Genomic DNA, 12,494 nt, shown 5'->3' on the forward strand with positions numbered 1-12,494 from the left:
CCTGGGTCAGTTGCTCTCGCGCGCCTCTATCGGTCGTCATATATTTTAGAGTGTTACTTACCTTTTTTGTTGTTTTTTTTTTTTTTTTTTTTTTTTTTTTGTCGTTATCACAGATTCGTATTGATGATTACTTGATTGTGGGTCCAATATGGGTGGGGAGTGATCATCTTCGAACGAGCCGCGTAGTATAATCTCGATCGAACTTCGCCCGCTTCGCGGGCTCGTTTGATCGATCAATTATACAACGCGTCTCGTTCTCGATGATAGATAACATGTAGATCTTTAGCGTCTGTGATAATGTTTCTATTTTCCATGAAAATACATCAAACAAAAGGAAAAAAAAAAAAAATACTTATAACTATTTCCCGTCTTTAATTACCTCTATAGGTCTTAACGTTTCTTATATATTTTAATTTATTTATTTATTTATAACTGCTGAAGCAAACTTATTGCTTGATTCTGTAAGGGGTCTATTATAAAAACGCGCGAACGTTGCAGATCCATCTGTCCAGCCTGCTGTTTTTCTGATAGTGTCGATGTCTACTCCTTTTCTATATGCTGCCGATACAGAAGCATGTTTAGCACTGTATGCGCTAAATTTCTCGGTATCGATACCAGCTTTGTTTAATAACGACTTAATCCAGTGCCCGATTGTCTGAGCGGTTACTGGATTGTGTGGTTTTACCGTCGATAAAAACAGTTTTTTATTTTCTGCTCGAATCGATCGTGTTATTTTTAAGTAGTGTAGTATTATAGAAGCTACGCAAACTTTTTGTCTTTCTTTGAAAAATGGTACTATTAATATTGGCTGGTTCTTTCCTAACTTAGATGTCTTGATTAATTCCGTTATTTTGATCTGAAGGCCTGATGAACCTTGACTAATATTATCTATGTCGATAAGAGATATAGTCTGGAGTCTGTGAGCAGTAATGAGGACAAGTAATGTTGCTGCGATTTCAGATACTTGTTTTAGAGTTTGATTTTCTATTGTATTTTGGTTTTCTATGTACTCTAACACTTGTTCTGTATTCCATGTAGTGGAATATTTTGGAGCAGGGGGCCGTTTCTTAAAAACTCCCTTAAAGAATCTTGATATAAGGTCATCTTTAGATAAGTCTCTTTTTACGATGAGTGAGATTGCTGATCTCGTCGAGTTTAAGGTTCCATAGCCCACGTTTTCATTAAATCTTTTCGTCAGGAATTCAATTATATTGGCAGTGCTAGGATTGAATGCATTGAATTTTTTCTCTGTGGCAAATTGTGTCCATCTTTTGAGACAGCCTTCGTATTGTTTGAGTGTTGATGGCGTGATTGAATTTACCATGAAGTCGACGGAGTCCTCCGGTACTCCCTTTATTAGAAACGCTTCCCTGATAGTTTCCCTACCACTAGAGAAAGCTTGTGTGATAGAGGATGGATCTTCTTCCTGCAAGGAGAAATTAACAAGTCAGCTGATGGATCTAGAACTAAGGGATCCTCGCAGAGAAGTGAGGTAAAAAACGGGTACCATGCTTGGGTGGGCCAATTAGGGACAACCACTACCCCAGTTGCTCCATCATTGACTATTTTTCTAAGTACTGGTAATACCATGGCAAAAGGGGGAAATGCATAAAATTGTTTTTTCTCCCATGAAATTGTAAAAGAGTCTACTACTAATGCCTCTGGATCAGGGTAACGTGAACAAAATTTTTTACACTTCGTGTTAATTCTAGATGCGAATAGATCAATAGTACAAAGGCCAAATTTTTCGACTATTTGTTCGAAGTACTTTGCCCTAAGTTCCCATTCGGTATCTAAATTAGTAACACGAGAGGCTGCACCTGCGTGGATATTTTCTTTTGAGGCTATATATGATGCTTTTATCCAAATCTTTTTTCCCTCGCACCACTGCCAGATCTCTCGGGCTAGCGCACTCAGGTGAGGAAATTTTATTCCACCTGCTTTATTAATGTATGAAATGGCTGTGGTGTTATCTATACGCATCAGAATTTCGCAATTGCTGAGATTTGAAGCAAAACATTTTAAAGCAAAAAAGGCAGCAAGAAGTTCTAAGTAATTGATGTGGAACTTTTTTTCTTTCTGGCTCCAAAACCCCTGAGTGACTTCTAAATTAGATTCCGCACCCCAACCTGATCTGGATGCATCAGATGATATTGTGATTTTATAATTTTGTGTCCTTATTGGGTTAGAACCAGTTAACAAATTTATTTTCCACCACGTAAGATCTTCCATTATGGAGTTAGTGATTTTAATATAAGCCTCAAAATTATTATCATTGATAGTTAACGCTAACCATTTTTCCCTCTCTAATCTTACGATATATATTTTACTGTACTCTACCGCTGGGGATGCCGCAACGAGGACTCCTATTAACTGCGCAAAAGACCGGATTTTATATTTGTTCCCTACTTTAAAGTGGTTCAAAAATTGCAGTATTTGATTTTTCTTATTGTCTGGTAGGTCTACAGAATATTTTCCTGAATCGACAATAAATCCAAGATACTTACATCTTGTACTCGGTCTTGTACAACTTTTTTTGTAGTTTATAATAAACCCTAATTTTTCCAACAACTTGATGATATTTTTTACATTACTGCTGCAAGGTTCATATGAACTGCAAATGCATAAAAGATCGTCTAAGTATATCACCGATAACCAGCCTTTTGAGCGCAAAATATTCACTACTGGTTTCATTATTTTTGTAAAAATGTACGGACTAGTCGATAAGCCAAATGGAAGACAAGTAAACTGATATAAGATATTATTAAATCCAAATCTTAAATATTTTCTATCACGTTCATTGACTGGTACTAGAAAATATGCGTCTTTTAAATCTAAGGTCGCCATGTATGAACCCTGTGATATTAAATTTTTTACTGTCCTGAGGTCTTCCATTTTAAAATGTGTCGTTTCGATAAACTCATTCAACCTGCTTAAATTTAATATAAATCTATTAGATTTGTCTGGCTTTGCAACTAGGAAGTAGGATGATACAAATTGGCCCTCACAAGCTACACATTTTTCGATTGCTCTTTTTGATAAAAGATTGGAAACCTCTTGGTTAATTTTTTCAAGTTCGTCTGAGGACCAGTTGGGTATACTTGGTTCTCGAAATTAAACTGATTTGGACTTAAAAGTTAGATCATACCCTCTCAAACAATTAAGAATAAACTTATCACTTGTGATCGTTTTCCATTCTTCTACAAAATGTCGTAGCCTACCTGCGATGAAACTTACTTTTTCTACTTCTTCGACGTCGATCGACTCGACGTTTGCGTCGTCGAGCGACTTGAACTCTGAGATGGTCTTGTCTGAAATGGTCTCGATTTGTATTTCACGTTCGTGAACTGCCGTTTTGGGTAATAGCCCACCTGTCTGGCTTTCCCAGGTGGGCCTCTCCAATTTACCTGACTAGTTGTCTTCTTAGCTGTTGGTTTTTCCGGGGCTTTAAGTGATGTAGACGCTTTTTTAATATTTTTAGCGTCTTTCACCTGATCAGTTAGCTTTTGACCATAAAGCCATTCATCAGAAACTGTCGCTTCTAACGTCGACTTAATATCTTTATCGAGATTAGGAGTAATAAATGATTTTCGTGCAGTTGAATGTTGATGAAAAACATCTGTCATAATTTTCCCTGCATCCCAGATGTATTTCATGAGTTGCACCTGATCTACACCATCCTCAGGATTTTCCATCAGCATTGATATCGCTGAACCAAGAGAAACAAGAGCTGTACCTACGCAGTTCTGGGTGTCAGCAAAATGTTGATCTCTCTCTTTTGCAACTTCTGACAAATGGGTGATTACCTCCAAATTAACCTTTGGTGCTTCTGTTCGAAAATTATCTACTCGAGAATATTTTTTGAGTAGTTCCTTTCGAGCTTCGTCTGTTAGGCCTTTAGCCATCCAATTTGTCCACTGTTTCTCGATGGTATCATCGACTTTTGTCGTCGGACCTGTAGGTGAGAGTTCCTCTCCCATCAGCTCGAGGAACTCTTTGTTCCAGTCTGAAGACTCATCATCTGCTTCCTGGGCATTATTTTTTGTGGTCACAAGGCCCTCGACCTAGAAATCATCTGTTTGTACACCGTTTATATCCAGTCAGATCTAATCAGATATAATTAGATCTAGGCTAAAACAATATCGGACATGATTATATCTAGTCAGATCGGCGTATATCTCGCAAGATCTGACCAGATATAACTATATCTGAACTACATACAACAATTAACATAATCAGATTTTGTTATATCTGCTCAGATATAATCATGTATGCATTGTATTTTTATTGAAAATTGTTCATATCTGGTTATTTATACTCACGCGATCGCATACGTGGATCAGCGCAGTGGATATTATCAAAGACGTTAAATGAGAAGGATGCAGGTTCGAGCCCAGCAGCCACCGGGATTTTTTCATCAATCATAATCATTTATAATTCCTTTAAGTAACGTTCCTAATACATTAGATTACATTTCGGATCGAATTAAAACTATCTTATTTTTAACTTCCCGCTAAGAAAATTGTAAATTTTCAAAAATTCGGGAAGTTATTGGTTTCGGTCCGATTTACGAAAATCGAATTTCCATCAGATGTCGACGTTTCGAGGTCCTAGGAAGCTATCCTGACTAATTTCACGATGATGTCCGAGTGTATGTATGTGTGTACGTACGTACGTACGTACGTACGTACGTATGTATGTATGTAAATATTCATAACTCTTGAACGGATGAACCGATTTTGATCGTTGAGGTGTCATTCGACGCGGCTTGTTAATGTGTTGAGGCCGTAGAAATTTGAACTTAATCGGTAGGGTGCGTTCAGAGATATTTCAAAAATAAAATTTTTTCGAAAATGTTTTATTTGGATAACTTTTAATTTGCTCGATGGATTTATTCCAAAATCTAATCAGCTCTAAAACTCTATAAGCCGCGTCGAATGCCACCTCAACCATCAAAATCGGTTCATTCGTTCAAAAGAAACCGTTGACGAAAGAATTCAAAAAAAATTTTTTCCTTGGTTTTTTTGAAATTTCTCAAAAACGGCTGAATAAATCAATTTCAAAATTCGACCAGCTTTAGAACTTGATAAAACGCGTCGATTGCCACCTCAACCATCAAAATCGGTTAATTCGTTCGCGAGATATCGTGGAAGAAAGAAATGCTAAAAAATGGTTTTTTACAAAACAATGGCATACAAAAGTAATTGCGAGCTCGAAGAGCTCGAAAATATATTCACAATAATGTTTTCGAGCTCAACGAGCTCGAAAACAGCGGGAAGTTTTGGGGCTGGCCCGCAGGGTCAACTGACAGACCGATTTTTTTTTTTGCAATTTAATATTTTTTTTAATAGGGATCCCTGGGAAAAAAGGTTTAGATCTGACCACATATAATTATATCTGATCATATCTGTTCAGATCTCGTCAGATAGAGACAATTTAAAGATCTGGCCAGGTCTGATTTGTCAGATCTGATCAGATATAATTATATATGGTCAGATCTAAACCTTTATCCCCGGGTACCTATTTTGAACATGGATATAATTGCTATGTTCACATAGAAAAAATTCCAATAAAAACATAGGTATTTTTTCTATGTTACATTGGTTTATTTACTTTATAACAATGGAAAAATCAGATATGTGAAACATAGGAATAATTATTATGTTCAACAGGATTTTTTACTGTTTTATAAGAATCACTCGTCTGTTAGCCTAATGAATTTTTCTATTTTGAATTTGGGAAAATACTTATGCACATATAGCAGAAATATTATAACCCGCATCACAATTTTGTAATAAATTTACACTCAATTAAAATAATTTATTAAAGAATGTAAGAAATAAATGACTTATATAGGTGTCACTAATTTTTATCTCGTATTTTACTCTACGGAGATTCTTTTATAAATTAAATAAATATAAAATTCCCCTTCAAAATAAACTGTATTCAAAGGGAAATGTATTTCCTTATAAATAAAAAATTGTTCACTCCGCTTTTACTCAACAAATTTTTTACACTGTAGCATGAATAGGAATCAGTAAAATATTATACAATAAAGCCAAATCAGTTTATTTTCAAGGCGTTGTAACTGTTTTAGCTTTACAGCAACTTTTTTTTAACGCTTTTCCCAACATAATTGTCAACAGAAACTTTCAAAAATATTTACTTCAAGTTATTTTTCATGATATATATCTTATAAGCTCAATTAACGATACAATGAAAACTTATTGATGAAGGAAAATCCAGGAATCCCCGGATGATCTCTGATGTCATGCAAGCAACGTATTGCATAATAAGCGCCAATGAACGGTGAAGGCCGCAGCACTTATTATAGCACCACATTATATTCAGAGGAAAAGCAACATAAGAAAGTTGAGTTATACCGTCTACATACTATATCCCTTCTCTTTGCTTAAATAAAATCTCAGCTCTACTCCCTTCTTTTTTTTTCTTCTTTAGATCGTCATTCGGAGCGATCGAGTGGAATGCTCAATGCCAAACCTGGTGAAAGCGACAGTATCAAAATTAATTATTATTTAGATAATTTGCATCTTTTTATCAGTAGATCTACGATTATATATTATAGTGTAAATTATGAGAAATTGAATAGTTGTAAGAGTTGTCTGCAATTTTTGGAAATTGTTTTTATTCAACAGGTGTTAACCTTCAAATATCTCAACGACTGTTTTCGGCCATTTTTAGGTAAACAAATCTATGTACACGGAAAGAAAATTATGGCAGCGGTTCCCATAATTTTGTGAAATTTTTTCCTATACCATAATAGGAATTACGACCATAAATTATGGGAGCGGTTCCTATAATAGTATGGGAACTATTCCCATAATATTATGGGAATGGTTCCTATAATAGTATGGGAACTATTCCCATAATATTATGGGAATGATTCCCATAATGCAATTAGAATGGTTCCTATACCATTATGGGAATCATTCCCATAATATTATGGGAATAGTTCCCATACTATTATAGGAACCATTCCCATAATATTATGGGAATGGTTCCCATATTATCATGAAAAAATTAATTTAAAGAAGTGCGGTAATCACTTCTACAATACACAGAAATATTATTAACCATAAAAACAAAAATTCAAACATTGAAAAAAAAATCGTATTTGGCAAAAAAACATTAAAATTTTTAACAAGAATTTTTTGTCAGCACAAAACATTCAAGAAAATTCAAATTTTGGGAAATTTCTACACTATTGTGCAAAAAAAAAAATTTAATGATATTATAGGGATGGTTCCCATAACATTATGGGAATAGTTCCCATAATATTATAGGAATAGTTCCTATACCAATATGGGAACCATTCCCATAATAGTATGGGAATGATTCCCATACCATTATGGGAATGGTTCCCATAATGATATGGGAATGATTCCCATACCATTATGGGAATGATTCCCATAATATTATGGGAATGGTTCCCATAATGGTATAGGAACCATTCCCATATCATTATGGAAACCATTCCCATAATGGTATGGGAACTATTCTCATACTATTATGGGGATGGTTCCCATAATATATGGGAACCATCCCTATAGTAGTATAGGTACTATTCCCATACCATTATGGGAACCATTCCCATAATGCATAGGAAAACTTCCCATAATTTTCTTTCCGTGTATATGCTTGTTTATATGTATGCGTGTAAATGAGAGCGTAAAGGTTTGTCGTATGGATACACAACATCTTTGATATAATTTAATCAATTTAGAAAATTTTTTAAGCACTTACCAAAACTCTTGAAATTTTAAAATTAAACATTTTTTTGGAGTTTAAAAAAGGTGCGAAGAATGTGCAATAATGCTGAACTAGAAAAATGTAGCACAATGGCACCCAGCTAGCAAAATGACGTCTTGATGAGTTTTGAATGAATTCCTATTTCTGATTTGTACATCTCATCAACATCTCAAAAAAGTCTTTAAGAAGTCCTCAAGATGTCGAATGAGCCACCTAGCGAACTCAGTAAGACGTCTTTAAGGAGCTCCTAATTTCGACGTTACATAGAAGTTTAAAATAGAATACATTCAGTCGTCACAAAACTGAATCTCTATTGGCCGCAAGCATGACGAACCATCTCATAGCAACCGTTGCGATGACAACATTCCCCATAGCAACGGTTGCTATGACAACAGTTTCCTTAGCAATCGTTGCTATGATGACTATAAGCGGTGACATAACACCAACTTTTTTAGGATAGACATGAGTGATTGGATGTACAATTTTGGATTCTCCAAGATTTTTTTAAATCCAGTCAAAGAGCACAAAAACACGCATCTAATATTTTTGAACTGATGAGATCTGCAGGTCGCAATGAGTTCTAGGACTAGTCAACTGAGCTAATCGTTTGCTGAATATGTTTTTTTTTCTTTAGAAATATTGTTCTTATGTTCCGCTTATTTTAAGTTTTTTATGATGATGATTATAATGGTGAGTGGTATTGAGAATCACTGAAAAGCCGTTAAGGCTTCCTAAACAATGCTTGACTTACTTTCACTTTTTACCATCACTAATTTCCGCTCATCAATGCAAGTATATTCTTATGTATAAGAAACATGATCAATAAATATTATCAGACATTTATTATATGATCTTCTGTTCTTATTATAATTTTGAATATAAAACTATAAATAAATGTGTGTGAATTTTGAAAGATGAAAATAAATTTTTCAATGATTAATGAAACGTAATAAAATTAAAAATGACTTTATTAGAAGAAATTTTAAATTGAAACAAAATAGTTGAAGTATTTAAATAAAACGTAAGCGCGCGTTATTTTAGTTTAATTATAAAATATTAATTTATAACCGACTATGCTGAGACATCATTGCACCATCTATAAATATCATTTTTCATTATTCATAATAGTTGAGGTGAAACAACACCGTCTTTATAAAAAAAAAAAATATAACGTAATTTCTCAACACTTAATATAATTAAGTTTAAAATATGAAGAAGAAAAAAAAAGAAAAAGGAGCATAAAATTAGCTACAGCTTCGAATTGATGGAAATTTATTTAATTTAAAATTGAGAATCATATAGAATATGAAATTCTTTAATTTAAGATTTAAATTATAAAGTAAATCGAGTGATTATATTTATAAAATTTATTTAAGAAATAAGATTTAAGGAAGTGTGTAGTGCGTAATTTGATAGTAACTAAGTATATCACAATTACAAATTCTATATTAGGCGTTCATATTCACTGTTCCATTATCGTTATGTCATAGAAATACAATGGAAATAGAAATAAAAATATAATAAGAGAAATAATAATTTTTTGAGTTCACAATTTATTTTAACTTGAATGCAAAATCTTTTTAACTTTCCACTAAAAAAAAAAAAAATTAAAATTTCCAAACAAATCTGGGGAAACGGGTGACCCTGTGGGCCAGCCTCAAAACCTTCGATTGTTTGCGAGCTCGAGAAGCTTAGAAACATTATTGACAATGCAATTTCGAGCTCTTTAAGCTCCAAAATACTCGTTAATGCATCGGGTTTGTCGAGCTCGAAGAATTCGAAAGAAGTTGTCTTCCCTAGTACCCTCGCGATTTTGAGCCCACTCTGAAAACAGGGTGGGAATGGAAACATTGTGTAGTCATGCTGTTTCCAGCGTGTTTCCAGAGTGGGTTTGTTCCATTTGACCATCATGTTTCCAGAGCTAATACATTGAGACAATGTGAATTGTCTTCTTCGTCCTCAGCCTTGCAGTTCCCAATTTTCCCCGTCTTGTTGCCGTCTGAAACTACACAAGTCATAATTCCGTGGTCACATGACTAATTATCACGTCGACGCATGTCCGTAAGGGTGCAGTGGGGACAGAGTCCCGAGGCTAGTCCTACGCCCAAAATTAACCCGCGAGTTCTGGTGGCTGCTGGTAAAAATCCCGAAGACAAAAAGCGATTTGTCTCAACATATTGAAACTGTAATGGCGTAGTGTAACCACAGTAAATCCACACTGAAACTAGAGTGTTTCCAGAGAAAAACCAGAGTAAATACATAGGAAAGACCGGGCTTGATTGTCTCACGGGTTGGTTGTCACATAGGTCATAATAGACAACTTAACGAACGAAATACAAACATTAATCGGTGTCAAAGAATCGGCGTCGAAAGGGAGTCGATCCCTTCGCGATTCTTCACCGCCGATCGATGAATCGATCGCCACAAATGACCAGTGTGACAATCAATCTGTGAGACAACCGACCCTAGTCTCCTCTACTTCAGCCAGAGTGTATTCAGAGTGAATAAATATTGAATACAAAAAATTTAGTCGAAATTTATTACTTTTAAAATATTTAAGATCATTTATGAAATACAAAGATAATTTTTTTGTATTATCTAAAACGTACTTTTTGTTTCTGGATTATAAAAAAAATTATTCAAGGAAATAAACATATTAAACATTGTTGTCTCATTGTAATATAGGATAAACTATTTTACCATCGAAAGAGGCTCTTGTCACTCTGTCAGATAACAGAGGAGCACCCGTGCCAGAGTAATTCTCAAGTTTGGCATATAAAAGTTCTGGAATATATTCGTTACCAGGGACACCACAAGGAACTGGGCGCAATATAGCGACGAGCACTGAACTACACCCGCTGCTGTTGCCTAGCACTGGTGACTTCCCCTCCTCCATAAGAGTAGAACAATTTCTTGGGAGAAAATATGCATACAGAGAAGGGAAAAGTTTCTGGTGCTGAAGCACAGCGGCGGGAGTAGTTCGGTGCTCGCTACTAGATCGCGCCCAGCCTTTTATGGTGTCCCTGGTAACGAACATATTTCAGAACTGTTATATTCCAAACTCAAGAACAACTCGGGTACGGCTTCTTCTTTGAGTAGCAATAATTCCGGCATGCGAAAACAGTCGCTCGCAAGAAATTGATGTAGCCATAATTGCTAAATATTTTTTTGCTACATTCCAAATGTGAGGGTATTCACTTTTCATGCTTTGCCAAACAACAAAAGCATTCGGATTTGTTTTTCGTTCAACACTAGGCTGAGTCAGATATTGACGCAGTTGAATCGGGAGACCACTCCATACATCATCTTTAATTGCTGTTTTTACTGCGTTTGTTTGATAGTTGCATGCTATTGCTAAATTATTATTGTTAGTGCTTGACATCGTATTTGATTTCTTATTAATATTCCAGTGTTTGTTATTGTTTGAGTACATTCTTTTATACTTTGGAAACCTTTCAATCTGGGATCTAGAAAAGTTGCCATTGCATACACCTCAACTTTTTCAATATTTGAAAACACTATTAATTTCATTTAATAGTTTTTCTTTTAAATTGTAGCTAATACCAGTACTAGCTTCAAATTTATTGACTCGTCTCAATAAAAAATTCCGTCACTTTATAAGACGCATGCGCTCTAGGGTGATTCGTTTTGAACGGCTATTTTTTTTTTTCACTCCCACTTAAAAATTTTGTTATAGACATTGAAAAAATAATCCCTGCAAGTTTCAGCACTTAATTTTAATTTTAAGTACTTCACATTTGATTTTGAAGTTTTCCCATTTAAAATACATAGGAAAGTTGGGATTTTTTTTTTTATTCTCTATAACTCAGCCGCATTTTAAGTTATCGGGTCGCCATTTGCGGCATTTTGTAGGTAATTTAATACTCTTCAAAAGTCTCATTGATGATTTTACTCGGACTCTAATTGTTTTTTCTGTATTGGTTCTGAAAATAATTTTTTTAACAATAATTTGGGTTTTTAGTTGATATTAACTAAGTAACGAAATTTACAGAAAAAGTGCAGATAACGATTTTTTAGGAAATTTTATTTGCTACAAAAAAGGTCCTTTTAGTTGAGTGGCTTAAGTTCTCCGTTTACGTGATATAGGGATTTTAGTAATTTTGTAAATAAAATATTTGTCAAAAATTTTTCCGAAGTTCATCAATTTGACCCCTTCTAATTTTAATGACTGGATTAAATTACTAAAAGAAAAATTATTTACTGATTTAAAATTGAAATAAAATAGCATTTGTAGGAATTTTTTGACAAATATTTGATCTACAAAATTACTAAAATCCCTATATCACGTGAACGAAGAACTTGAGCCACTTAACTAAGAGGACCTTTTTTGTAAAGAATCAAATTTCCTAAAAAATCGTTATCTGCACTTTTTCTGTAAATTTCGTTATTTAGTTAATATCAACTAAAAACCCAAATTATGATTAAAAAAATTATTTTCAGAACCAATACAGAAAAAACAATTAGAGTCCGAGTAAAATCATTAATGAGACTTTTGAAGAGTATTAAATTACCAACGAAATGCCGCAAACGGCGACCCGATAACTCGAAATGCGGCTGAGTTATAGAGAATTTAAAAAAAAATCCCAACTTTCCTATGTATTTTAAATGGGAAAACTTCAAAATCAAATATAAAGTACGTAAAATTAAAATTAAGGGCTGAAACATGCAGGGAATTGTTTTTTTCAATGTCTATAACCAAAATT

At 34.3% G+C, this 12,494-nt stretch overlaps 1 protein-coding gene across 3 annotated transcripts in view; it reads right to left on the reverse strand.

Annotated features, from left to right (window-relative positions):
* Nucleotides 1-291: 291 nt before the first annotated feature.
* Nucleotides 292-12,494, reverse strand: part of LOC130668457 (uncharacterized) — a 74,815-nt gene continuing 62,612 nt past the window's right edge. For 2 of the 3 annotated variants that reach the window (XM_057470757.1, XM_057470758.1), the window contains exon 3: nucleotides 292-1,426. In XM_057470757.1, coding sequence (XP_057326740.1) covers nucleotides 419-1,426 — 1,008 coding nt within the window. In that variant the 3' untranslated portion in view covers nucleotides 292-418. Of the gene's footprint in view, nucleotides 1,427-3,237; nucleotides 3,626-12,494 lie in introns of those variants that run through there. The other variant, XM_057470759.1, reaches the window with a different exon arrangement.

Source organism: Microplitis mediator, chromosome 5, assembly GCF_029852145.1.
Source record: "Microplitis mediator isolate UGA2020A chromosome 5, iyMicMedi2.1, whole genome shotgun sequence".
Taxonomy (NCBI): domain Eukaryota; kingdom Metazoa; phylum Arthropoda; class Insecta; order Hymenoptera; family Braconidae; genus Microplitis; species Microplitis mediator.